General features: G+C 35.7%; 1 protein-coding gene across 2 annotated transcripts in view; it reads right to left on the reverse strand.

Moving 5' to 3' along the window:
- Ace (Acetylcholine esterase) overlaps window positions 1-27,277 on the reverse strand; it is a 38,581-nt gene that overhangs the window by 2,672 nt on the left and 8,632 nt on the right. Inside the window, exons 3-6 of one of the 2 annotated variants that reach the window (XM_008202822.3) lie at window positions 12,250-12,392; window positions 12,004-12,156; window positions 6,186-6,349; window positions 3,555-3,712 (exon numbers count right to left, since the gene is read on the reverse strand). In XM_008202822.3, coding sequence (XP_008201044.1) covers window positions 3,555-3,712; window positions 6,186-6,349; window positions 12,004-12,156; window positions 12,250-12,392 — 618 coding nt within the window. 2 annotated transcript variants of the gene reach the window in all.

The following is a 27,277-nucleotide window of genomic DNA, read 5'->3' on the forward strand; positions in this document are numbered from 1 at the left end:
TGGAACAAACCGTTTTGCTCCACGACTTTTAGTTTTTGAGTTATGAATTTTTTTTGGTGAATAAAATTTTCTACTATAGATATTGCTTATCTTAATTTTTAGCAATAAACTTTAAAAGTTTACATCTCGTTAAAAGATGGTTTTATACGCCGCTGAATTCAATGGAACAAACCGCAGTGCTCTACAACTTTTAGTTTTTGAGTTATAATTTTTTTTAATAAATAATTCTGCGCATCCACCATTTTTAAAGTTAATAAACAATTTTTTTACTAAGTTTTCGAGTGAAGTAGTGTTGTAAAAATGGCGATGTGATACAGAAAATGAGCCGCTGAATTTAATGGAACAAACCGCATTGCTCTACGACTTTTAGTTTTTGAGTTATGAATTTTTTTTGGTGAATAAAATTTTCCATTATAGATATTGCCTATCTTAATTTTTAGCAAAAAACTTTAAAAATTTACATTTTGTAAAAAGATGGTTTTATACGCAAAATGAGCCGCCGAATTCAATGGAACAAACCGCAGTGCTCTACGACTTTTAGTTTTTGAGTTATAAATTTTTTAATAAATAATTCTGCGCATCCACCATTTTTTACGTTAATAAACAATTTTTTTAATAAGTTTTCGAGTGAGGTAGTGTTGTAAAAATGACGGTGTGATACAGAAAATGAGCCGCTGAATTCAATGGAACAAACCGCATTGCTCTACGACTTTTAGTTTTTGAGTTATGAATTTTTTTTGGTGAATAAAATTTTCCATTATAGATATTGCCTATCTTAATTTTTAGCAAAAAACTTTAAAAATTTACATTTTGTAAAAAGATGGTTTTATACGCAAAATGAGCCGCTGAATTCAATGGAACAAACCGCAGTGCTCTACGACTTTTAGGTTTTGAGTTATAAATTTTTTAATAAATAATTCTGCGCATCCACCATTTTTTAAATTAATAAACAATTTTTTTACTAAGTTTTCGAGTGAGGTAGTGTTGTAAAAATGGCGGTGTGATACAGAAAATGAGCCGCTGAATTCAATGGAACAAACCGCATTGCTCTACGACTTTTAGTTTTCGAGTTATGAATTTTTTTGTTGAATAAAATTTTCCACTGTGACAAATGGCTACCCTAAATTTAGGCAAAAAATTTTAAATTTTTTATTCTTGTGAAAAATTGATATAATATGTAAAATGAGCCGTAGAATTCAATGGAACAAACCGCATTGCTCTACGACTTTTAGTTTTCGAGTTATAATTTTTTTTAATAAATAAAATTTTTCACAATGACAAATGGCTACCCTAAATTTAGGCAAAAAATTTTAAATTTTTTATTCTTGTGAAAAATTGATATAATATGTAAAATGAGCCGTAGAATTCAATGGAACAAACCGCATTGCTCTACGAACATTAGTTTTTTTTATGAATTTTTTTGAAATTTGATTGCCTCTATAGCCGGAACCGTTACCGGAGCGGCTCGCTCCAGGTTTAGACGAAAAAATAGAAAATTTTAAGCGCTATTAGACGATTTTCTGCCTGTTGCTCTAAGTATTACAGTTTCCGAAAAAACGCAAACAAAGGTTGCCATTTTCCTTTTTTTTTCAATCAGAAAAATCGAGAAAAACCGGAATAAAACTCCACAAAATGGCATAGGTTTCAAAGTTTCAAGGCGATATCTCGCAAAAAAAATTTCAAACGCTGATTACGGCCAAACTAAAAGAGCTAAGAGAAAACACTTTTTCCGTAGTAAAGAGCACATCAAAATCTATAAGATGGATTTTATTTCATTTTGAAATTGGCCATTTTTAAGGCCAATTTTTTAATTTTTATTATTATTTCAATTACAACAAAACTATTCGAAAAAGTGGAACAATTTTAAATCTTACCTGTGCAAAATAATCCGGGGAATCGATTGACATCAAGAAAATCGACAAATTCCCACCAGTTTTTTAATTATGATCGTTTATGCGAACGAATTTTTCTTTTATTTGAAATTTTTTCAATAACTATTAGTTGGAGAAAAATCATCTTTTTTTAATAAATAAATTTATAACATTTTAATAAATCACTTTTATCCTATATTAAAATTTAATTCGCCCCCCTGTAGGGTTTACAGAAGGCAATTAATTGCAAGTTTCATCTTCAGTAAACTGGCTCTCAGAGTTTTTCTCTTTATTTATAACAAAAAGTGACTTAAAAATGCCCAGAATATCATATTTTGAATGCTTTATACATTTACTTTTCTTCCCTGGTTACACATATATATGTTAATTTTTTTTTAATTTACACACTGTTTTTGGGTATGAGTATGTGGCGTAATTTTAATTTTAATCTCGACTGAGAAATATTCGAGTCTCAATTTGGAAAGACTTTAATCTGGTTTCGCTACTTTTAGCACTTCGTCATCATTATTATGATTACCCGAAAGAAAGTTTAAATTATTTCCACAATAGGGCTAATGGCTCCAGTTGATACATCAGATAATAGAATTTGATGAAATTTCAAAAGTTGTTATCTCTGCAATAATGAGTTTTAGTTAAAATTACTTTCACTTTGTGTGGGAAAATCGTTTAGAAGCGACCGCTTAGTGCTGTTGAATCTTTTATTTAGCCAGTAAAGTGAACTATCGTCGCAATAAACACGGTCTGGAAAAGAAAGTTATGTCCTGTTGCTCCGTCGAAATTTCAATTGTCACGCGTGGAAAAAGCTCCGAACCGTCCCATTTAATTTTCATATTCCGCACGTAAGAATTTCGTTAGAGTCGTCTCGTTTTCGAAAACAGGCATTTTCGAAAACTGCTCACGTGTCGGCGCTGTGCATGCGGATATATCCAGAGTCTCAGCCGTTTCCTCCGAAAGAAATGTAAGCCGTATTCCCTCAGGAGGATTAGATCGATGGTGGTGTGTGCATGCACAGGACTCGAAATATTACTGCTTTCTGGGGCAGACCGGTCCCGACTGATTTTATAGCCGGCGACGCTTTTACCTTGGATGTCGCCGCCGACACAAAAACACAACCAATTTGCCGGCAAGGCTTTCAATTTATGGCCGGCAAGAATCGAACTGATTCCACGACCTTTGAGCGCTACCAAGGGATATGCGACTCTTGTAAATTAATTGCTGGATGCTGTTAACGCGTCCGGAGGGACGCAAGGGCGAAGCGATGACTTGAGGTCGAGGGCATGATCTGGGTACTGAGATTTCCAGGGGGCGTGATATTGAAATTCAGGCCGCTTTCAGCACCCGACCAATTGGCCGCTCGAGCAAAAAATTCGCCTTTCCATCCGCAAATAAACGAACAAGACACATTTCTGCTACTCCGAAGCCCCACAATATCGACCATAATTTTTAAAATCTATTTTTCCACTCGTAGCTGTCCTTGGACTCCCTTTTTAAGGCACACGAGTGTGAACTAATCGCTCTCGCTTTTCAAGCCTGGCCTTTGTCGGCCGATTGCGCAACCGATGCGTTTAATAATTAAGCGCATTCTAAGCTTGTTTTGAAATTGATCTCGTCGGCCACACAATCGATCCGTTTAATGATGCAGACTGCAACGATTGAATTTACCTGGGTTATCCCGAAGCTTGGGCAGGAAATCGTTCCAAAACGCGCACGCTGTCGCTCGAGGACCTTTGCCGATGCCGTTTTTGTCGGCGTTGAAGATGAAATACTGCGGTTGGTCTTTTGTGTACAATGGCCAATTCACGTCGTCTGTCACTGGTTTCCTGCAAAAAATACATTTTTGGAGAGCTGTACAAATTATAGCGAACTAAAGTCTTATTAAGGCCCCTCCGGTGTGTAAATATCACCGCGGACGCCCCCTTTGTGCGTCCCGAGTTTGGTCAGTGCACATTGTGCAACAGGTAGGACATTTGCGGTTAGCCCCCGGCACGAATTTGCGTTATCTCTGCTTTGGAAAGTGGTCAGATATCATGTCATATGTTATAATCGAAATGAACCTAACTCGATTATAAAATTTGTCGAGAGACTTAATTCGTTGTTGGTTTATCCGATTTGTGTAAGCTGCTTACAGCTGAACGCTCACTAATGTTGTGTTAATTTGAGATATGCAAATATTTGCTTTTATAATAAAGCTCCAACGCTGGTACTACACGAGCGATTTTCGAAAAAAATTAATTGGGTTTTTGGGCATATTGCAATTTCAGTGCTCGAATTGGGTTTATGAAATTTCGGGTTGAAACGCCGCAATTTTACAAATTTGTTTAATGGAGGAAGCATTTATGCAAAATATCAATAGCTCGAATGCAAATCGTGAGGCGAGCTTTAGTCGAAACGGCCGAATGTTGTGTGAGATATTATTCTTGAGGTATAATCCGGATTAGGCGACGTAATTACGTATTCCATCGGACGGGTACACATATCTGAGGCCACCGGTACACTACATAGCCGGATTATTATACATGCTGTTATTAGCTGTGACTACGTGAGGTGGTATTAATACACTAGTGTGGGTATTACCTGCCGGCATGATTCGCAAGATAGAATATTTTATTGAAGCAATTATAATCCGATCCGACGTTATTGCTTCCAAATATTCGATTGCCAGACCTAACTCTTACTTAAAAGTTAGAAATTAACATATACAGCGTGATTCTTGAATAGACCGACACAATTTTATCACAGCTTCCCAAGAGACGATCTGTACCATATTTACGTTTTTATTTCGCAGGAGTAGAAACCCCTTAATCCGTGCCACTTACGGCGCTCATGAATTTAAATTAGACCTATTGGAATACAATGTGCTTGTTTTCATCATGAACATCAATAATACACAGTGATCATTGTTGCATTGGTCAAGTACATTGTCATCAAATGAATATCAAGCTTTCTACTAACTGTGCTAATACTACTTACGGGCATATCAGTGGCGTACGCATTATCTCCAACATAACTTTAAAAAAAATTATTTCGAAAACGGTGACACAAGAAATTTTTTACAATATTTCCCTGCATGTACTCATTTGATACTACCTTGGGTTGAAGTTTGTCGCTCTATTTAGGATCAACGCTGTATATTGGGTTTGTCAAAAGTCGCTAAAAAAATAATAAAAAAAATCACTGCTCTTTATTTAAGATGCTCGTAAAAGTTGCAAAAAATGCATATTTTAATGTGGAATTCTAGAAAAACTAGGAAAACAAGTCTTGTTAACTTTGTTTTTCATGGTTTATTTTCATGTTACTTGATTTATTATGTAATTTTTCAAAAAAAATTGTAGGAAAACATTTCCTTTGGTTTTTAAAACGTAAGATTTAAAAAAACACCACTTTAAAAGTGTAGCAACTTTTGGCAAAATTTAGTAATGTTACCATGATAAGTAATTCTTTTGGTTAACATTTTTTTAAACGTATCAAAACAGGTGTACTTGTACGGCGTTGCTATTTTTTGTTTTTTATTTCAGCCCAATTAAAGAATTTGTGATTTTTTTTTATCGAAAATTGTGTTTTGTATAGCTCTATCTATTAGCTGTTCCAAAACTATAAAAACGCCAATATCGCATTTTATCATTTTTTTTTAATAAGGTTGATAAAAATGCCAAATAGATATTAGCCATTAGATCTCTCATTAAAAGTATAAATTACATTAGAATTAGTGCATGAATAATTTATAACAGCTAATTTTGAGAGAAAATGCGACGTTGGCGTTTTTATAGTTTTGGAACAGCTAGTAGTCGCTCTTACACACCCGATATTTGAGAAAATTTTGGTTGAAGCTCCCGGATTTACTGATTTGCTGCAACTTAAAAATTAGACCTGTTTGAAAGGGGCTGTGATTTTTCTTTTTTATCCAGAATCTTAAAAACACTTCAAAGAAAAACGCGTGAAACCAAGTGAAAACAAAATACATGTTTTTTTATGTTAATAAAGTTTTGACTTAATTAAAAACCGCGTTTGCTCCGCCAGCCGAATTCTCTCACACCTACGCGCTTTTTTGCCGTCATATCTGTCAGAAACTCGTTGCAAACTTGGAAAGTAATTTTTTGTTTCATACAAGTCTCGTATTAATAATAGATAATTAGGGCCCAATCGGCGAAACGCCCCCGCTATTGATCCTCGCCCGAAAATATCTCTCCGTGCCTGAGCCGTAATTCGAATCCTCTCGGCTTGATCGAGTGTCCCATTGGTAAAAAGCACGATGGTCTCTCGAAGCCACTCGAACCGTCCGTAATTAGTCCTTACCCCGTTGCTGCAAATCTGGCAAAGGCTTGCATTATCTTCAGACTGAGTTCCCGTTCCCTTGAGTTAAACTGCAACGACATGTTCAAAGGATGGCCAAACACGTATTCTATCTCATCCCCGTGCATCACCCCCATCCATTCGCCCCACAACGACGTGCTTGTCCTCTGTAAAATAAAATCACTCGTTAGGTATGCGTAACACAAATTCGTACACGAGGCTGTATTAAAATTTGCATGTACGAGTATTTTCTCGGCGATATTTAATTATCCGAAACGTTTCGATCCACGCGAAGACGTCACTCGATCTATTATTTACTCGCGGGGGAAATCGAATCTACGGTTAAAAATTTAAACAGTTTATTAGTGAATTTTCGTTAGAACGCAGAGGGAATTTATTACTTTGTGATGAGAGGGCATTTTTAGATCACGGCCTTGAGCCAGTTTTATCAACTATTGTGTACCCACGACACGCAATCAACTTCTTAATTAGTTTCTAGTTGGAAGGAACTGGAAAGTGAATGAATTTGTAATTTGTCACATTATTAATGCGGCATGCCACCAGATTAAAATTTTACTCTTTCCGGCTTCAAAGTTGGCTTTTATGGTTATTTGGAGTTTACGAGCTGGTTTAATATTCTTTTAACTGACGCTAATAAAACAAACAGAGAAAGGACAAAACTCCAAGTTTTTCTATTTTCCTATTTAGTTTATGACGGTTTTTTCAACCGTTTAATGGACTTTCTTTGATATTTATCAAGTTTTTATTCAGACAGTTAAGAAAAATAAACAAAAGGCGATGCATAATTTAGTTAAGGCTAAGAGCAAAAATGGTGGATGCGCCGGGAAAATATTATAAACTTTGATAAAAGTTTATCTCAAGGCCAAGTGCAAGATGTTATTGTGTGGATTTAAGTGTTTCTATTACCTGAAATAAAATACGAGTACGTACACTAATAAAAATTTAAAAAAATGTAAAAAAAAAGTTTTATTTAGAAGATGCAGTAAAAAGTGAAAAATACTATTTTAAAAAAAATGGGACAACGGGAAGCCTTTCAAATTTGGTTCAAATATGAAATAGACGGACAACAAAACAAGTTAAATAAAAGCTTTAAAAAAATATACACTTTCAGATAACCGCAATATTAGTGACCTTCCCTGTAGTTTTTTTTTAATTTGAATTTGTTGGTTACTTGCCATAAATTCAAAATTGTTTGCTGGTTTCGATATTTCTTTTTTTGAAAATTTCAGGTTCACATATTGGGAAAAAATATAGTAACAAGGAGAAGTACGATTTTTTGTAAGAATCTTTAATCTTTTAATTTGTTAATATTTGGGTAAAATTTTACAGTACAAAATGAACAGGTTGGAAAAGGCACTGGCGTATTTCCAGTGGTTGTGTCCGCGGCCGAGCCAATAAAGCTGGCACTTGTCGAATTCCTCAAGTTTGCGTCTTGGTTTTGTAAAGGCCTTTTGCGTTTTTCCGCATTTGTTAAGTCAGGTGGAAGCGACTCGTCCCATTGCAGAAGTGGTATTTAAGTGCTCGCCGAATCGTCGAATAATAGTAAATTCGTTCAGGACGGACAGAAGCAAGAAAAGTCGTCGTAGCGTGTACTCGAAATGATGAAATTACGGCAAGCAGCCGTCTAGTTCGTTGGAGCAAAACGGCCCAATATCGCGGCCTTAAATCGATGCTCAAACAGTAACAAAATGATACTTCCGCTGCAGACAGATTAACAATTCCGCACGAGGGGATGAAAAAGCGCTTTCTATTCAGGCATTGAAGCACAACCTGAGGCATTTCCTTTCACTATCATCAATACATTTTCATGATAATGCTGTTGTGGGTTGACAGCAAAAAGTGGCTCACTACTATATTGAAAATCTATTGTGGTGGAAACGATATATTACCCGCTTTCCTTCCTTTTCGATGTAAATTAACACGCGTGAAAGATGATCGTTTCGAGGTTTTCGCCTGGAAAAATTCAATCTTTGTTTACACTAAAATTCCAATTTGGGTGTGTGTATAGTTGGATCGTTTTAATTTAATTCAGTGCTGTGTGCTGGCGTATCACCGCTGCTTTATCGACGTTCTGGAATTGGGTGACGCCAAACTATTACAATTAGGTTATGGAACATTTCCATAAATCATAACCGAGTCCAGTGTGGACCGCTTATTTATTAAATTACTCATTAATATAAATTGACTCCGGCAAACAATTATTATGTGATTAGCAATTTCTCTCATAACTAATTCTTCAATATTTAGTGCCCACAACGCTAATCATTTAACGACAGGCAAATACATTTTTAAACTTCATTTAACCCACACTTTGCTTTTTATATTCTCCTCAACTAATCCACCTAAAGCAATTTATTTCCGCCAGTTCGACATGACAGCAGCGATATTTGGCGTCGCACACATCCACCAACCTTGTCTATACAAAATGTTCTATTTACCGACTGTTTTATCGACGACAGTGATAGAAATGCCATTAGGCTATTCTACGCAAAGCAAACAACGACGAAAAACGACGAGGGTTTTGCAAAATAATAGTTTTCCGCTCCATCGATAATAAAGTAAGCGAACTTTTCCCATATCCACTATTAGAAAAGTTGGCAAAGCCCACACACGTAATTCCCTAATAAAATATGCACGAGCGTAGAAAATCGTATATTCTTTAAAAGAGCCCGTCGAAGGCCACCCCATGTAAATATCCGAAGTCCCACAACTTCGAAATCGCTTGTCGTGCCTTTCCTTGTCCGATCTTATCTCAGCAATTTGTGTGCTAGAAATGACGTAAATAACGGTTTGGTCTCATTGTAAAACCGTCACACGTTCGTTCGTTCGTTAATACGTCCATCTATTAAACAGGTATTAGACAGGAAGCCTCTAAAGAGCAGTGCGTCTGCCGGACATCCGGTCAGGCCGAAACGAGCTCTGGTCATCGATTGCTGCTCTGGTCTCCTGTTGCCTGTGGCCGAAATCAGACACCCTACTTATCCCGAAGCCAAAAGCTCGCTCGTTATCGCGCCGCCACATGAAATACTGAGACGGAAAAGAATCACACGTAATTGACTTCGAGAAAAACGGACGCGATCGCGCCTAGACATGCCATGCTATTTTCGAAGAAGGATGGCACTAAATTGATTTTTGCCCAAATCGCAGCCAATTGCTCGCCGGGAACACAATACACGCTGCTATTGTTAAACGTATTATAAGCTAATAATCGTGCTTTTAAGACTTCTTACGTGGGTTTTCTCAAGGAACAATATATATGTAGCTCTATTATTTTTTCTTTGTAAAACATAATTTGTATTATTCTTATCATATGTTTTACTATACGGTTGATTCTCTTAGGACTACATTACAATTTTTTCAAATTCTAATACAAGTAATACAAATCGACCATTCAACTAAATTATTTTCAAGATAGCTGAACTTCTGGAACTACGAGAAATTGGTGCCAACTTTGAAATTTTAAGGGATAACCACTCATTTTATTGCATTTCTTAATTCGCTTTTCGGAACTGAGTAAAATGTATTCTAATTGTCACTACTTATCTGTTATAGTTTTTGAAGTATGTCAATGTTTTTGTTAAAAGTTTTATTTACAGTGTCTTTTAAAGTTTTACAGTCCTTTACAATAAGTGAACAATTCTTTCTGCATTTGATAACCAAATGCTCGAAGAGTCCTCTAAAATTTTTAAGATTGTCAATTGCAAGGCCACTATGATTTTTTGAAAATAATGATTGTATGAAAAATTATTTTAACACAGTTTTTTCAACTATTATTTTTATATTATTGTATTTATATTTTATATTTATATTCTTACCTGAGGATGGAACGCGTAGTGTTTCAAATAAAGGTTTGGTGTGTCGGGTTTTTAAACTTTTGTTTTATTTAACGCCTTCTATATCTTTCTCTCGCAGTGTTTTTAAATAATTGCAAAAAACAGAATTCTAGCTCATTATTATCTTATTTAATCGAAGAAGCTTTCGAAAAATACGATAAAATTGTACCATTTATTAGAAAGAATGTTAGATTTTTTCACCATTTAAATTCAAGAAGTTCAAAATTTGATGGCAGACTGACTGAGTTACTTTACATAATTCACTAATATAGCACAAACCATAATTAAATAAATTATTTTGCTGCGTATTCGGTAATTAACCAGCCAAAAACTAACCAAAATGTTAAAGTTTGACAATTGTTGACTATTTTGCAAGGTCTACTTGATTAAATTAGGAAGTAAAATCCGTTTTTGTGATTTTTTTCAAAAACTGTAAGACATAGGTATTGGACGTGTTGATAAAAATTACCATGAATACTATTGTTCTTTTGATTGCCGTTAAGAAAATAGGGTCGATCCATTTGAAAACATTGAGTTATTGCTGATTTTTAATAACCATTTTGAAAAAATCGCACTAGCCTTGAATTTTGACAGTTGATAATTTTAAAAATTCTAAAAGGCTCTTCGAAACTTCGGTTATCGAATGCAAAAAAATATTTACTTATCGCAAATGGTTCAAAAGCTGTGATATTTTAAATAAACTCTTGCAAATAAAAATGTGAACAAAAAAATATACATATGTCAAAAACTATGACAGGAAAGTACCAACAACTTGGGTATAAATTTACTCAGTTTGAGAAGGAATAATAATAATAATAATAATAATAATAATAATAATAATAATAATAATAATAATAATAATAATAATAATAATAATAATGGCACAATTTTGGTGGATGCGCCGGGCGAGTGCTGAAATTTGTTCAAGGTGATGCAGAACGACAGTTGCTGTTGGCAGTTCTGATTTTTATGTTAAAGAGTACATTTTGGTTAACAATAATCCAAAAATCTTGTTTCAAATGCTTAACTTAAGGTGGCAAAAGTAGTTTAATTGAAGCGGGAGTTACTGAAGTTTGTGTGCGATAGTTTTGGCTCGCATTGTGTATCGTGCGTGGTTGCGATCCTCCGGAATGGTGAGCCGTGATAGCGGTAGAACGCTTCTTTCTTATGCAAAGTGGTCTTAAACCGCTCTTATTAAATAATGCATGGATCGTTGAAAAAGTCTAGACGTTTTGTTATGAACTCGCAAAGTGCTATATAGCACGCAATTTTTCCACGGATGGCATGGAGCCAAAGTAAAGAACGGCACGCTTAAGATGATAACCGTGTCTATCCGAGAGGGCCTTCTCGCCCTATATTTCATCATTATGACGTTTAGCGAGTGCCCGAGGCTGCTTTTTACGCACTCGTAGTCAAAATGCCCCACTTGGCCGGAATTCTGATCGAGAATGATCGATGCCGCCAATGGTGTAACAAGTTTGTTCCCTTGAATTTATTTACTTCCGAGTGCAGACTGTGTTATTATACCATTGCGAGTACCTGCTTATTATTTATGCCAAGACAGCGAAATTACAAACTGGAACATTATTACCAAGAGCGAGCCGTGCTTTGAGAGCAATAAAAGTCCAAGTTACACTCAGATTAATATACAGGGCGAGCGCTTGAAACTAATTTAATTCCATTACTGCGGCGGAAATATTTATCTAGTTTTCTTTTAATTACAATCTCTCAAGTCGGAAGAAGTTGTCTTGTTAGTGTTGGTCGGATGAGATTTAATTAACTCGAGCCATAACAGAATGTAACAATTGGTGACTGGAGGAATATTCTATTCAAGTGATTTGTCGGCAAAAACAATCCAGTGGTAGTTATCGCCATGAAAACGGGGTCTAACGTACACTTGACACAGGAAGCGACTCGTTGAGAATTTACAAAGACGTCGCTCAAGATATTTTTTAGTGTCTACTTACGTGTGTGAAAAAATAATAGTAGACTTTCATTCCGCGCTCTGCTGCCAGCTCGGCGAAATCGTTGGTTGGACAAATGAAAAAATAATCTCCGACGACGTCGCCCACCATTTTCTGGTTCAAGTAGCCGTCGTTGACGTGCTCCCAATCAGTATACTGGAAAAATTAGCAATCATTTTACAAACTTCTCTCTTGGTCAATTTATTGCATTCAATTTGTCTCGACTTGAGAACACTTTAAACCTCTTACCTGAAATACTATGGCATCACGTTCCAACCGACTCATATTTTTGAATATCGTATCGATAATGTCGTGGTATTTGTCTCGTTGGAGGAAGCTAGGGCCATCCTTTTCGAAGAAATCGATAAAATCGTAAAGTAAGAAGTAAGTGCCTGAAATCAAATGAAGCGTTTCAGAAAGCCATAAAAAGCAAATACTTAAGAAGCATTTGCTTTTAATATGAAAGCATGACATGATTTTGGGGTGCTTTGCAATTGTGGTGGATGCGCCGGGATAACGGTTTTCTTTTTTAGAGTAACTGTACGATATGAAAAATAAACTAAAATAAAAAATTATTTATTTCAAAGAAAATGTGTTTTAAATTTCTGAAATCTTAAATTAACCAATCTCCAACAAGTATTTTTTCACAGAAACAAAATCTTGTTTAGAATGTACTGCAGTAAAATTTTTGAAGGATATTTTTTTGTACGTTTCTTTAAAGGGCACTTACTTTTACATTTAGTTTATTCGTCAAGAATTCATTGATTTTTCGCGCCAAAATGTATCAGTTTAACTCGTAAGAGAAGAAAAAGAAAAACGAATACGTACAAGTTTTGCAAAATCTGTTTGTAAATCATAAAATGGTTAATATGAATTATCTATTTTTTATATGGGCACTGGTACAAAGTTGGTCTTCAGTAGCTCGTTCCTTAGGGAGGTCACTAGCAAATAATAACATAAATTATCGTAACATATAAATTAATATTTAATTGTACAAGATTCTCCTCGAATACTGGTGGCAGATACGAACGTTTGCATCGAGTTAATTGATGAAAAAATGGAGGATTTTTGGCATCTGATCGCTTCAAGTTCATGTTTGAAAACTCCTACTTTGTGAAATTTTGCTTAGTTTATAAATTCTGACAGCGCAAATTTGGCCGACTGTGTACGTGGGTGTCTTAGAGCACTCCCAGCCTTTGAAAAAGGTCACGATCAAGCCCGACTTTTTCCTCTCAGATCGCAACGTCTCCTCCACTTATCCTTGAAACCCACATAAAATTAAATCTTGTAAAAAAATCCTTGCCCCGGTGTGTATTTTTAGTAAATTTCGTTCCGGGTCTAATTGTAAAGCGGGTTTCCGATTGCCTGTCGCTGTGCGCATTACTTCAATTAGGTTTTATGTGCCGGACTAAACGTGAGCTGAAAAATAATATACAAGAAGCGCTCCAACGTGACTGGGGCCCTCCTCGCACAATAACGTGCTAAAATCGCATCGGTTTGTAGCGTGTCTGTAATTAACCGAAACTTATCGTTAGGAATTAGAATCGAGTTGACAGTTGCATGCCTGAAATTCTTTCGTGCTTAAGCGCCGAAGGCGTCGTTTCTATTGCGGACACGTAGAAAATTACCACCACAACGACAAACTTCGGACGAGCCAATTACCGACCTCAAAAATGAAAATACATAGATACGGGGATTTTTAATCAGCAATGAAGTTGCGGGATCGTATCTGATTTCGGGGGCCTTCCAATCAGGGAAACAATAGCCGAAGGGATAACCTACAACGAGATCTCTTTATGTATTATTTATGGCGGGTTAGATAAACTCGCCGAATGGTATAACCAGACGGTTATTTATGTGAACGTGGAGCTGGAGAAAGAATGGAGATGTGTGAATGGGAACAGTTCATTTTTCCACTCTTTCCCAGAATATAAATGATAACAAGGCAGTGTGGAGGCTCGGATTTGGTAAACAATTTAGTGCGGTAGGTCAAAGGGCGCATTATCTGCTGTGCTTCTTAGGCAATTATTTAACCGTTTTTTTCCTCAAAATTCAGTCAAAATATGCTCGAACCGAATAAAACTGCAAAAGTGTGTGCAAGTAATTTCGCCCCAATATCCGAAAAATCCGAACTATTTCGGTGGCAAACTTTTATTCCTCGGGAACAGAAAGTCTCCAACCAAATAAAAAGCTTACGCTCTTCACGCCCTAAGTGCATAAAGCTTTTAACAAACTCCGAAACGAAGTAAAAGACATCCGTCTTGTCTGCGTCTCGATTTGGGCGTCTTGACCGTGAACAGTTGGATCTTTTGATCGTTTCGTATTCCGGCCAAGTCCCATAATAAAACGCCTCCTGATTTACCATAAAGAGGTTATAAATTTATTGGCTCGCTCGTTTCAACATTAGCTCTTTTCTCCCGTCCTCGCAATCGAAGCCACAGTAATTGACACACAAGATCGAGCGTCTCAAAACTTTAAATCAGTGATGAAAACTTTACCAAGCCAATAAAAAGCTGTGCTAAATGATTAGTGGCTTGGCTCAGGGCCGGCTCGTAAAATTACCTCGAACTCGGTCTGTATCGTTGTAATCCCGGCATTTATTTAAAAAGGATTTTATTGCCGTTTTATTTACCGACAGGGAGTCCCCCCAGCGCTTGAATACTTTTATGTGTTGTTTAATTTCTTTTCCACCCAATTATCAATTTCACTTTGCTCAAATTCGCTTAGTTGATTACGATATGTGGGTGTAATCTCATTGCGCCGCCTTAACTGCATTAGAGCACCTTTACGTTTTGTTTGATTGCACACAAAGGAAATAAAATCCACGAGTGGGTTTAACAGCTGCATTTTTTAATGCGAATTTTTCGTGGCACTCGCCTCAAATTACTTCTGTTAAATGCACTTTACGAGCGTTTTATCGATTATTACTAAACATGTAAGCATGGAGCCGCAGAGTCCAGTCCTAAACTTAATTATTACCAAGATTTCGAAAACAAATAGATATTTAATCAGTTATTTGCATTTTAAATCAAATAAAATGAAGTTTTAAGCCGGAAGCTCGTTGCTTATTTAGCGGTTTTATGTCGGGGTCCCGGCGCATCCACCAAATATGGAATAAATAATTGACAAGCCCGATAAATTTTCGCGTTTTTTATTTTGGGTGGTGAAATATTAAGGTGAAAAAATTGTCGGTGTGTCCTTTGAAGGCCGTTTTCGTCTCGGGCTTGTGTACATGGAGATCTCGCGATGTTTGACTGGTTACATTAGCGTCGATCGAATCGATATCAAGGTGTAACATCCTTTGAAGGTTCTGAAATCTGAACTGAACGACACGAAGCCCAGTCAGGTGCGTCCTTGACGGCCCCTGGACACGAGCGACCTTGGCCTCACACCCAGCGACAACAGCAGGAGCAGAGGAGCTGCTCGTCCGCCGACTCCTTCCTACTACGCCGTCGCGTAGGCGGCGTAGTACGTTCGTAGTATCAACCCCATCATTAGCCGACTGCACTCGACGCTGTTGCTATGCGCACATGGTGCAACCGACGACAACAAGTAAACAATACGCACCTCCAAACGCAAACTTATGACCTAAAGACTAGCTAAGACTCGGGGACAAAAACATTTTCTTCTAGCTTTTGTAGTTTTTGGAAGTTTAACTGCACAGTATGCAATTTGGCACAGTACAGTGGTGTTAGTGGCTGTTTAAAACAGTTTATAGACCTTTGAAGTAAGGCCTCGTGTTGCGTGCAAAATAAACGTTTTTTAAAAAGTACCAAAATACTGAAATAAAACTTCTTTGCAAATAAATCTGAAGTATGTAATTAACAGATCTTTTTAAGGAGATCTACAAAATAGTAGTGGTGACGGTAATGATCTAGTTACTGAAATTTTTTTGTAATTTAGTTTCTACATACTAGGTATTTATTTATTATTTAGGGACGCTTTTACGTTCCTCAGATTACCTTATTCTGGGGATAATATAAAAAAATACATTGTTCTAAAAATTTTATTTATGGTAACACTACTTTATCAATAGATGGAACCAACGTAGATCTAAAGAATAATTAAGCCTATGTCTTATACTGAGGTCGAAAAAAAGAGCCGTTAAGTTTTATAAATATTTATTTATAAAGCATGCTAAAGACTCCACAAAAATGGTTGATTCAGAATTTTTTTACAATAAAAAATGACATAGATTGTTTTTTTTGCACTGTCAGTTTCTCTTATTGTAACCAGTAGTAATTGGCAAACATATTTTTATTCCAAAAATCTTGGTACACCTCTTCTTAAAAGACACAAATTTTGATGAAAACGTTTACCATTTGATCTCTTAAGTTTTCCAGGTTTTTTTAGAATAATTTTACCACAAACAAAACAAAACTTTTTTGGTCTTAATCTGCATTCACTTGACAATAATTTGAAGCAAATAAAATGTTTAACAATTAGTTTATCATAGAAACAACGTATGCCAGAAACAAATTTTTAAATATTTTTTACTAAATATATTAAAAAAACTAGACGTGACAGACAAATGCAACATATATTTTAGTTATCAGTGAGTAAGCAGAAAACAAAATCGGTATAAATTATCTCTTGGTAAAAGAAAAAAAAAAACATTGTAAACTAGTGTAATTATATCACGAATAACTTATTTATATATAACACCCTTAGTAGTATATTAAATAAAAAATATTATGCTAATGGTTTAATAAAGAAAAAACCAAATTATTCCAAGGAAATAGTAATTTATTTGTAACTCTTTGCAATAAATTAATTTTAAAATATGTAAAGTAAAAACACGGTTTTTAAAATAAGTATGACTGGTTTTTTATCACAGGGGGCTTTTTAATTTAATTATTTTTTTTAATTCTATAACGGCTTAGATGCTTTTTAGACAATTTTAACAATTAACTGCTTAAGAGAAATGACAGTATACATTTTTAATGACTATTTTAATTTTAAATAAACATTCGAGGCAAAATTTTCGTCAAATATTAAATATTAAATATCAGAAGATAATTCAGTCAACTCATGACCGAGTTTTAAAAATGGAACCAAATAATTTTTGAACTCGGAATTGACTTGCAAAAAGTACTGAAATTTCATTAACAAAATCGACTTAATTGTGAGATTTTTTTATATATACTCGTAATTTTCATGTATTTGTTAAATATGGAAGTACCGGCATTGTTCTGTTATCAGCGATTTAATCTGTTCGTATATGTTTTGTTTTAATTATTTTAAGCGATCTTGAGCGGTTTTTGGTTATACGTCAGTAATGTACCAGAAATGGTGTTAGTTCAGGTAGCAGGTACATTTTATGCTACATTTGTGTTCGTGTTAAAACTATTTTATGAAAAATTCTTCCACAATTTGCCTGTATTTTTTGTTTAAATTTTTATGTTGTATATTGTGTATGAGTACATCCGTACGAAAAGGCATAAATCAACTGTACCGGACTGAACTACGTGAATTTTACTGTGTTATATTAATACAAAGTTGACGAAACAAAATAAATATTTAAGCAATATAATGTATAAAAAAAATAAATCCTAGAATTCGTACAATTTTTTGAACAATATTCTAATTCATTAGGCGGAGTTTATTTTAAGAGTTTAAAAATAACTATCAAAAATGGACAATTTTCTAAATATTTTATTTACTGTTACTTGGGATTTTGGAGAAGGATAGGATATTTTTATTCTTGCTGTGTTTTGATCAAAAATTTTAATAGAAAAAGTCTTGCAAAAGCAGATTTAGAAAGAACAGCTCTTTGCTGCAATTTTAGTGTTTGAATATTTTTACTACTTTTAAATAATTTGCGGTAAAATTTGGAGAGTGTGGTAGAGAAGGTTTTTTGTTGCATCCAACACTTAATACATGTCGCTTTGCTGCAACAAAGTTGGTTTTGTATTTTCATGTTTTCCTTTTTGAAGTTTGTTCTCAAACTTGATTTACCCAACAGCGTTATCATGAACCGTTTATTTTTGAATTTCAAGCCACATTTGCTTTAAAACAATTCTTCTTGTGTAACTTTGGTTGTAAATTTTTGCCCGTGTTTTTATTAATAACGAAAATATTGAGGTAATTTTGCCTGGTCGATGTTTTTTCTGTCAATTAGCCGTAAGCGGTGTAAATGCTCTTTATTACGAATAATCCGAGTCTAATTTCGAGGTAAATAATTTGGGTTATCTATTTTTGAATAAACCACCATCTCGCATGCTATCTTTGCGCGATTCCAAGCACTTGAATCTGCACTTAATCTCCCTTACATTGCATAAATGTAGTTTACGCTTATAAATCCTCTCGAGCAATGTAAATCTAATACACCTTTTTACTCTCCAACCTCTCTCGAGCTTCACTAAAACTTGCCAAGGATTATTCCCCCGACAATCCCAAAATTGAAACTTCCACCCAGTTTTTCTCAAGCTATCATTATTAATTTTCATACAGTTGTTAATTGCATCACAAAGCCGGATTTTGAGTCAGGCTTCCGGCCACCAAGCTCCAAATTAATGGCCTGGCGATTCTTCCGGTTATTTTACCTCTTCTCTTCCCGATATTCTCGAACGTCTTGACTCGCGACTAATGATCCTTGTTCGTCGAAGATTAATTATGTTCTAGGATGACTTGCGTAAGTGAAACACAAGAGATTTGCCCGTTTAAAATCCATCAAAAGAAACGGTCTGTCATACCGAAAAAATCGCAAGGTTTTAATTGGAAAATTGATTTCCATTCAAACTTCCCCCGATATTATTGTAACATGATAAGGGTAAAAGTTGGTGACCCAAACGGTATCGCTAGCCCAGATCGATTAATTTCGAAACAAAAATCGGACTTGCAAGATTTCAAATCCGGGGCTGGGAACAAATGGCCCTGATACCTGTGGTCGCCCCGAAAGTGCTGTTTTGAGCTCAACTATTTATCAAACAAGTTACGCAAAACTAGAGATTTGGACTTATTTCAGTGAACGCTAAATAATTTCTGTTTCCATTAACTCGTATGAATAATTCCGACTACAAACTTTTTTGTAATTAGTGCATTTCGACTAATATCGACGCAAACTCTCCAAACTCTATTTATAACTTAACAGTTGTAAATCCCCCGACAACTTATCCAAATCGCCCGGATTGGGAAAATATTGGGGCAGTCCTTTCGCCCAAATTGCGATAATTTGGGCGGAAATGTGCCGCAAACGTCACTCGATTTGTGCTTGTTTATTTCGCAAGGATGTGACGCCACAATGCGATAATTGAGCCACTGAATGATACCAATTTAATTTACTGTCACATTAAATTTATTTACCGGCAGCCCACGGGCAATTTTCTAATGATTCGAAAGTTGCGCTTATTGAATCTTCGCAAACGCGAATATTTATGTACATTTTCCATAAAGCTTGGAAAGCGCGGAAGGAAGTCGGAATCGATTCCGACATAAGCAGACTTTTAAGGACATTAGCATCGTGTTTTTCTTTCCGACTGTACGTAATGTTATTTTAGGGCACTAGGGATGTAAAGCGATCTGACACGGTCGACGCACAACTTAGTTTCATTGCAAATTCGCGTCCTGTTTTTGCGTTTTCGAGCCGATTTTTAATCTTCCGTAAAAGATTTCGCTTTGATCATACAACCGGAAGAAATCAATTTGAAAGTTACTTCCGTGACATGCTCCGAAACAAGGATTCGGTAAGGAATTTAATTTGGAAAAAAGCGACTCAACAATTATTTTCTAATTAGGTCTCTCTGAATAATTAACATTTTTGAAACGCAATCTCGAGAACTGCAAAGTAAACTTTTTAAGGATCTATTAAGTTCTTTGTTTCAGGCAGCTGCATGAATTGTTAAAGAGCTAATTAGTGAATGTCAGCCGTCAAATAATAACAGCGGTCGAGAAAATTGCATTTTGAACGTTTTTCAAGTGATTAGGAATGAATTACAGTATCATACGAAACGGAAAAATAAACAGATATTCAAAATTGCAAACGATGAATTTTTTACACGCTGCTCAAGGGAGGCGAGTTGGGAAAACTGTGTATAATGCCGCAATAAAATAGAAAGTAAATACTTAAAATACTTGAAAATTTAATGACAAGCTGCCACACTTTTTCCCGCGTCGGGGATGCTTTATTTGCTCGTGTTTTTGCTTTTTATGCCGAAACTTGCCAATTTGTAAAAGTTACACCAAGGCGGTCCTTTCTCAAAATTTATGGTATTTGCCATAAAGCTGTTTACTCGAACTAAAGAAGTCCTAATTTACACTAAATTTCCTGAAAGTGATTGTGAATAACAGATTTCATCCACATTCTAATTTCTTCTTAATCTAGTTTTTATCAGCGTAAACAAAAAATTATTTTGAAACCTGTGATAGATTATAAATAAGTATAAAGAATGTTGAATAAATATTTTCCTATTTGTTGATACAAATAATAGCCAAAAAAGGCGAAATCTGAACAACTTCGTGATTTTTCGGAAAATTTTTGATAAAATTTCAGAAAATAAAGGCCCTAAGAAGGCCAGGCGAAGACCGTTTTTGACCAAATTGGACGATTGTTTTGGTAATTTTGGCCAAAGTATGCAAAATAATTGAATTTTTTATTAAAAATGTACACAAACACTCAAAAAACGCAAGAAGAGCACGATTTTTGTTTCAGTTTGACTATTTTTTGGTTTACTTTTGATGAATTTTTGGAAATAATTACGTTTTTGGATGAAATATGTGCCAATTAGTGAAATGCAACAACGAAAAAATAATTTAATTTTCGACCCAACTTAACTTTCATCTCGGACTTTTGTCAAAATTTCGGTGCTAAACTTCGTGCTTCGAAAAATGCAAAGGTCGCTCTATTATTGGAATTTTTTCTTTTTTTATTATTGTCAACAAAAACCTATATTATCTGGAAACCTATGAAACATTAAACTTTGGACAAAGTTTTACCATATAATTATTTCTGTATCGAAATAGTGCTAAAACTCAAAAACGACCTAATTAAAAAAGATTTAGCTCAGAATATTAAAATTTTGGTACAAATCTCTGTTTTTATCTCAAAAACGTGCTTAAACTTTCAGAAAATGCAAAAATCGCTCTATTTGTGGAATTATCCAATTTAGTAGTGAAACTGGTAATTTGATATGATTAGAAAGAGCTGTTGACTTGTCTTCACGTTGAATACAAAAAATTCAACCGCTCAGTATCATTTTGTCTCTTATCCTTCTTTCGCGTTTGTTTATGTTAAAGCATTTGATTTGGTTGATTCCCAAGCTGTTTCTCTATTCAAACGCTAAAAGCACGTCGGCCATAAATCATAATGAAATGCAAGAAGTAATGTCTCGCAAAAATTTAAGCGAACTCGAAGTCATACAAATCTAAAACTGTAATAAGTTAGATGATTTACATAAAACGTCATCGTGGAAATCTCGACGTTCGTGTCTGGAACAAAAATCCGGAGACCGCGGCTGACTGATCCACCCCACCCGTTGAATAATGCACGATCTCCCTCTTAGTCGTGTTATCTCTTTAACTAAAGCTCTATATTAACCCTCCGAGCGCGTACAGGGCCTTTTATAATTTCAGAATGCCACTTATACAGATTTCAACATTAACACAAGGTTAAGGCCGCTTCTTACGCGACAAATTGGGAGGAAACAGCGCTACTTATTTGTAGTGTCTGGAATTGTAGTTTTAACATTAACTGATTAAAGCGCTGCGCGGTTTGTAATTAAAATAAGACATTTGAGTCAATTCGTGCCAATCCAAACGCCACTTAAAACGGAATATTCAATGCCGGCTATTTGCACTTGACCTTTGACCCAAATGGAATCGAAATCGGATCACCTGCTTTGGTGACCTCTCTTTCATAACATCAACGGGGAATCTTGCTCAGTGCGACCTCCAGGTGTAGGTCATAATGACCCTCACTCAATTATTCATCGAATTTTTCTCCCATTTTCATCGATTTGTATGTAAAGTTATAACTTCATTTTTCAATATTTAATGACTCCCTTAACAATACTACCTCAAAGTGTTTTATTTTTCGGCTACGCTCCTAGTAATTATTTTGTGATTTTGACGAACAAATGAAATGCAAACTTCTACTATCGACCAGCTCTAAAAATAGTAAAACACTGGAAGTTTCAATTTTTAATTTCGTTTCAAAGAGTGAATTTTTGCAACAACCGGTGCATATTTTATTGATATTTTCCCACATTTGAGCACTAATTAATTAATTAGGCCGTGGGTTGGCACCACGTAGGACTGCGAGGGCGGAAAGGTCACGAGCCTGAGGGCTGGAAGCACACGCCCCCACAGAACCCAGCGCTGCTTTTCGAAAAATATTTGTTGAAACGAGCTTCATACAACGATGAACCTCGTAGGTTTATTAAATGTTTGATTGTTATTACATCATAAATATTGTCTCTCTGCCAATCAATATTCCCCTGCTTTGCTCTCGCGTGCATACATTTACTTGCTTGTGATCTCGGGCTGCTCTAATTGACAAGATGGCCGAGACGAATCAAATTTGGTGCTTTTCAGGTTATTTACGTCAAGTGGGTCGCATTTTCATTACTCGGGCGCAAAAATGGACATCGATTTTTAATAAATGCTACAAGAAAATTACTCCAAGCACAAATTTTTGATACAGCTTGCTAGGAACGGCCCAATTTTGCGATTAAAATCGGCCATTTTATCAATTTTCTGTCATGGCAACTCCACTTTAAACATCAAAGCTGAATTGTTCATTATCGGTGCACCAAGCCATGAATGCAAAATGAGTACACTTGTGCCCAATGAAAATGACCATATCAGGCATTCACCAAGGCCCAATTCACTTAAATTTTAATTAAACATTTCAGCACCGGCGCCGGGGCCCACCATAAAACGTGGCGATATTTCTACTTGCGATTTTTGGAAATATAAAGCTAGTGAAATTCAGAAAATAGTTAATATATTTGGTGTGCATCTCGTCTTGACCCTGATCCACTCGGCGAATCGATCGCTACACTGACATTTGTCGGGCCTTTATATGTCAATAAAGCTCCATGAAAAATTCAATATTTTGTTCATAATTGATTTGTGAAGAAAGCCGTTGCGATGAAAGTGAGTCACAGTCGCTTAGATTGCTTTTGTCGGCTGTTGTCTCAATTGCAAGCGAGGTCGCTTAATTAGCCCCAATTTGGCGTTTTCAAAAACGAGTTTAATCGAATTTGCCCAAGTTATTATAAACGACTTACCGCACACCACGTGATTAATGTCGCCGGGAAAACTCTCACGGAATTCGTCAATTAGTGGCTCGTATGAGTGGAACCGAATCGGTTATAAATGCGGTTAAATGGCGATATTGACGGCGTTGTAATATTGTAATCATTTCGGTATGCATTAAATGAGGACAAATTAATGTGATAATATAGGAGGGAGAACGTGTAACGAACATTCACTGAACCAGGAAATTGCTTAATCGGAACACAAATACGGTTACCTGCTGAGATATCGCACCGGAGTCGGCCCGGAGTTCACACAACCGACGAATATTCGAAGCAGAGTCACAGTTTTTATTATGCGTAAAATGCAATTTGTAATTGATTTGATTTGGTGACAGAATCGGGCCCAAATCCAATCGGCTGCGCTACAGCGAACTGAACAAACTTCAAATAAACTGTTGTGGCGGCTACTCCAAGGAACGTTTAGACAAACAATCAATTGGCTTAATTCGCTTGATTTCGCTCAAAAATGACAACGCTTAAATGCTACAGGCACGATTGCAACTACAACAAATAAAATGTTTGTGCAAGAAATTATAAAAAACTAAAAGGAGTATTTTTTAAGATAAGTACTCTTAATTTTTTGAAGCATTTTGGTTGGCACCCCAACACTGGAGTTTTGGTGATTTTGTTTTTAAAATAAACATCGGTTGTCGCTAAAAATGTTGAGTTTTTTAATTAAAAAACTGCAATTTTGTTTATGGCATTAAATCGCAATTTCGCTTCATTTTATGCGAAAATGAGCTATTAAAATTTGAATCTGTGCAACAAATAAAATCGTCGTCATGTTTTGGCTTTTAGCTCCATAAATATTAACGAATCAGATCTATAAAGCTCTCAATGCAAACGTCAAACCCTTCAATATCTAGAATTTAACAAACTCTCCCTGCAATTTGAAGCCATAAAGGTCAACTATAAATAATAGCCCGGTTCCATGGCATATCGCCCGTTTTCGTTCTTTATTGAAAAGTTATTACATCTAAAAGTCCAATAATTGCAATAAATCACTTGGAAGACAGGCACTTAAAAGCTCCGAAACCTGTTGGGAAAAATATAGCATCCGGCCAATATTTCACCGTTACGTTGCGAGTTGTAAATTACGAGAGGACCGCAACGAAGTGCGAAGATTATTTGCAGTGGAGGACCGCCTCGCGTCTGCAGACGGTGTAAAATCTTGAACATACCCCCGGCGTGTGTATTTTCCGCTTACGTGGTTAACTTGAATTAAGTCTCGTCGTCGGCGTTGTTGGGGAGCGAATAGCTACAGTACCACAACGAGCGGATATTGCGCCTAAGGTTTACGTGAAGAAGAACGTTATTAAACAACTTTATATTCCTTTAAATCGCCCGCAACTTTTCTCATAACGGCGCAAGAAATAAACCCACATCGAAAAACCATTCCTCAACGCTGAGTAGTTAAATTCTAGTCTTGTTGTTTCTGATCAGATTATTTTTTTAATCATGGAATTGCCCCGGTCGCAATTTTTCCTTCTTTTGTAATTACGTTCTTTTCATTCTGCGGATGAGAAACGTGCGTTGCATTCGAAGAACGCGCTTAAAAAATATGCGTGTTAGCTTTTTAAGGGATCGAAAGACAAACTATCGCCATTAATACCGACGCGATCATGCCGTGATAAATTTCGCGTTTCGCCAACAGAGTTTCGGGAAATTGCTGTTTTAACAATTATTAAATAAAGTTTGCTGGTAATTAAAAGGCCATTATGAGCGGATATTAATAGGTGCCATTTTTTAAATAAGGAAATAAGAAATAATTCGGCAGAACAAACAGTTACAAATATGTGTAAAAATGGTAGATGCGCCGGGATAATAGATAAAAGTAATTACTTGCAAAAATTTGAAAGATTATACCATTTGTTTAACATTGTTGTAGAAATGGTGGATGTTAAAAATGGTGGATGCGCCGGGATAATGGGTAAAAGTAATTACTCACAAAAGTTTTGAAAGATTGTAACATTTGTTTAACATTATTATAGAAATGGTGGATGGTAAAAATGGTGGATGCGCCGGGATAATGGTAATAAAACTAATTACTTATAGAAGTTTTGAAAGATTTTAACATTTGTTTAACATTGTTATAGAAGGTTTCTGGTTGCAAAAAGTGAAAGTTTAATTTAATAATAAAATTTTTATTGACGAAATAATTTGAATAGTTAATTATTAGTAGTGTTAATCACCTTCAGTTATTAACGCCAAGGGTGTTAAGCGGTAATAGGTCGCTGTATATTTGGTATTAAATGCAAAATTTCCGAGTAATGTGACCGTTTGATAGCTGATGTAAATTAAAGCGTTTTATGAAACTAGAGATCAGTTTTTGATCCTTTGCTAATTTGTAGTAATTGTAACACATTGGTTGTAATACGAAACGTATGATATCAAAAATCCCCTCAATTAGTGGAACACATCGGTTTTCAAATGAAATTTTAAACAGAAAAAGTCCATTAGGTATGAGCAATAAGAATGGCTTCTTAAAAATGTTCTGTTCAACAAAACTTTTACTGCACTTCTGAATTGAAACTGTAGAGTTCTTAACGGGAGTGAAAATCCAAACTTATCATTTGTACGTTAAAAATCGTATTAGTGCAGTAAAATAAGTCACCATTATATCGTGATTTTTATGATCATATCTGTCAAGTTTTCGAGTTTTCATGCAACATTACTACATAATATAACACAAATGTTTTCTGAAAAATTTTCTATTATTTAATGGGTGGTAATTTAATACCTAATGCTTCCCGCATTTTTTATTTTTCTAATCTTTTTTTATTTTCTTCCACTTTATTTACTTTATACATATTTACAGTGTGATTTTGATATTTGTGCAAAAAATCTAAAAAGTGATAGGAGTTGTAGTAACTTTATTTTTGTTGCCGATAATGTTATTGAACGCAGGATGTGAAAAATTGGTGTAAGTTTGTGTAAATCGTTATTAATTGGGAGATGCTGTACGCGTGTTTGTCGTTGAATTTTGCATGCGATCGAAAGAGCCGGGAAGCCACTAAATAGGAGATCGATCTGCATGACATAGAGTTGTATTTATTCACATTCGGTCGAGTAGCAATGTATACCGATAGTTATAAATAATTCAGAGGGACGCGTACAACGGCTCACGTGGAGACGCAGCCCGATATCGAACTGTTTAAATAATTAACGATCTCCTCGGGGCCTGTTATTGGAACCGAGCTACTGCTTGTAATCAGCACCATAATGGAAAAGACTCCCAGGGCCGTTCTCTTGCTATAACGCCGCCACCGCGGGCGCAATGTTTGTTAAACGTGACATTTTCTTCGACGTTCCGGCACCGACTCATTTTCGCGATTACAACTACTCCGGAATTAATAACACGCATTTATTACGCGTACTTGTTCGAATCGCACCCTCGGGATGCATAAAAACCGACGAAATTATCAGATTTATGGCGTAACACTACTCACCGTGTACCGCAAAATTCAATTTTTTCTTCCACAAACAAACCCCATTATTACGCGCATAACCCTAATGAATAATTTACGTCGCCAGGATTTTCATCAAAAAAATTACTCAAACTTTCCGCCAACTACTACAAGCCTATTGTAATTTCGTTACATTCGAAAACGGTGTTTCTCGTGTAACCGCCGTGTACTTGTCTCGAATCTCTCATAACGAGCTATCCATTATCTTAAATAACAAAAAACGAAACAATTTCCTCGCGAATAAAACGCCCAACGTACTAAAACAACCGGAAGAATTATACTCGGAAATGTATTTCTTTCAAATTGACTCAATTTACAAAGAGATCGGAACGGAAGTTCCATTCTGGGAGAGATTAGCGCCCAATCGCATTACAACACGACCAGATTTTGTCAACTCGAGTTAAATGTATGATAAGTTGTGCGAAATACGCCTCTCAACATTATAATTCAAAGCGGAAGAGACACGGAACGATCTCGCCCAATTTTTCTCACTGCTTTTCATATCAAAGACAATGCAGTTGCGCTAATTTGAAATGCATCCCCAGTCAAACA

This window comes from Tribolium castaneum, chromosome 4, assembly GCF_031307605.1.
Source record: "Tribolium castaneum strain GA2 chromosome 4, icTriCast1.1, whole genome shotgun sequence".
NCBI classification, from domain to species: Eukaryota; Metazoa; Arthropoda; class Insecta; order Coleoptera; family Tenebrionidae; genus Tribolium; species Tribolium castaneum.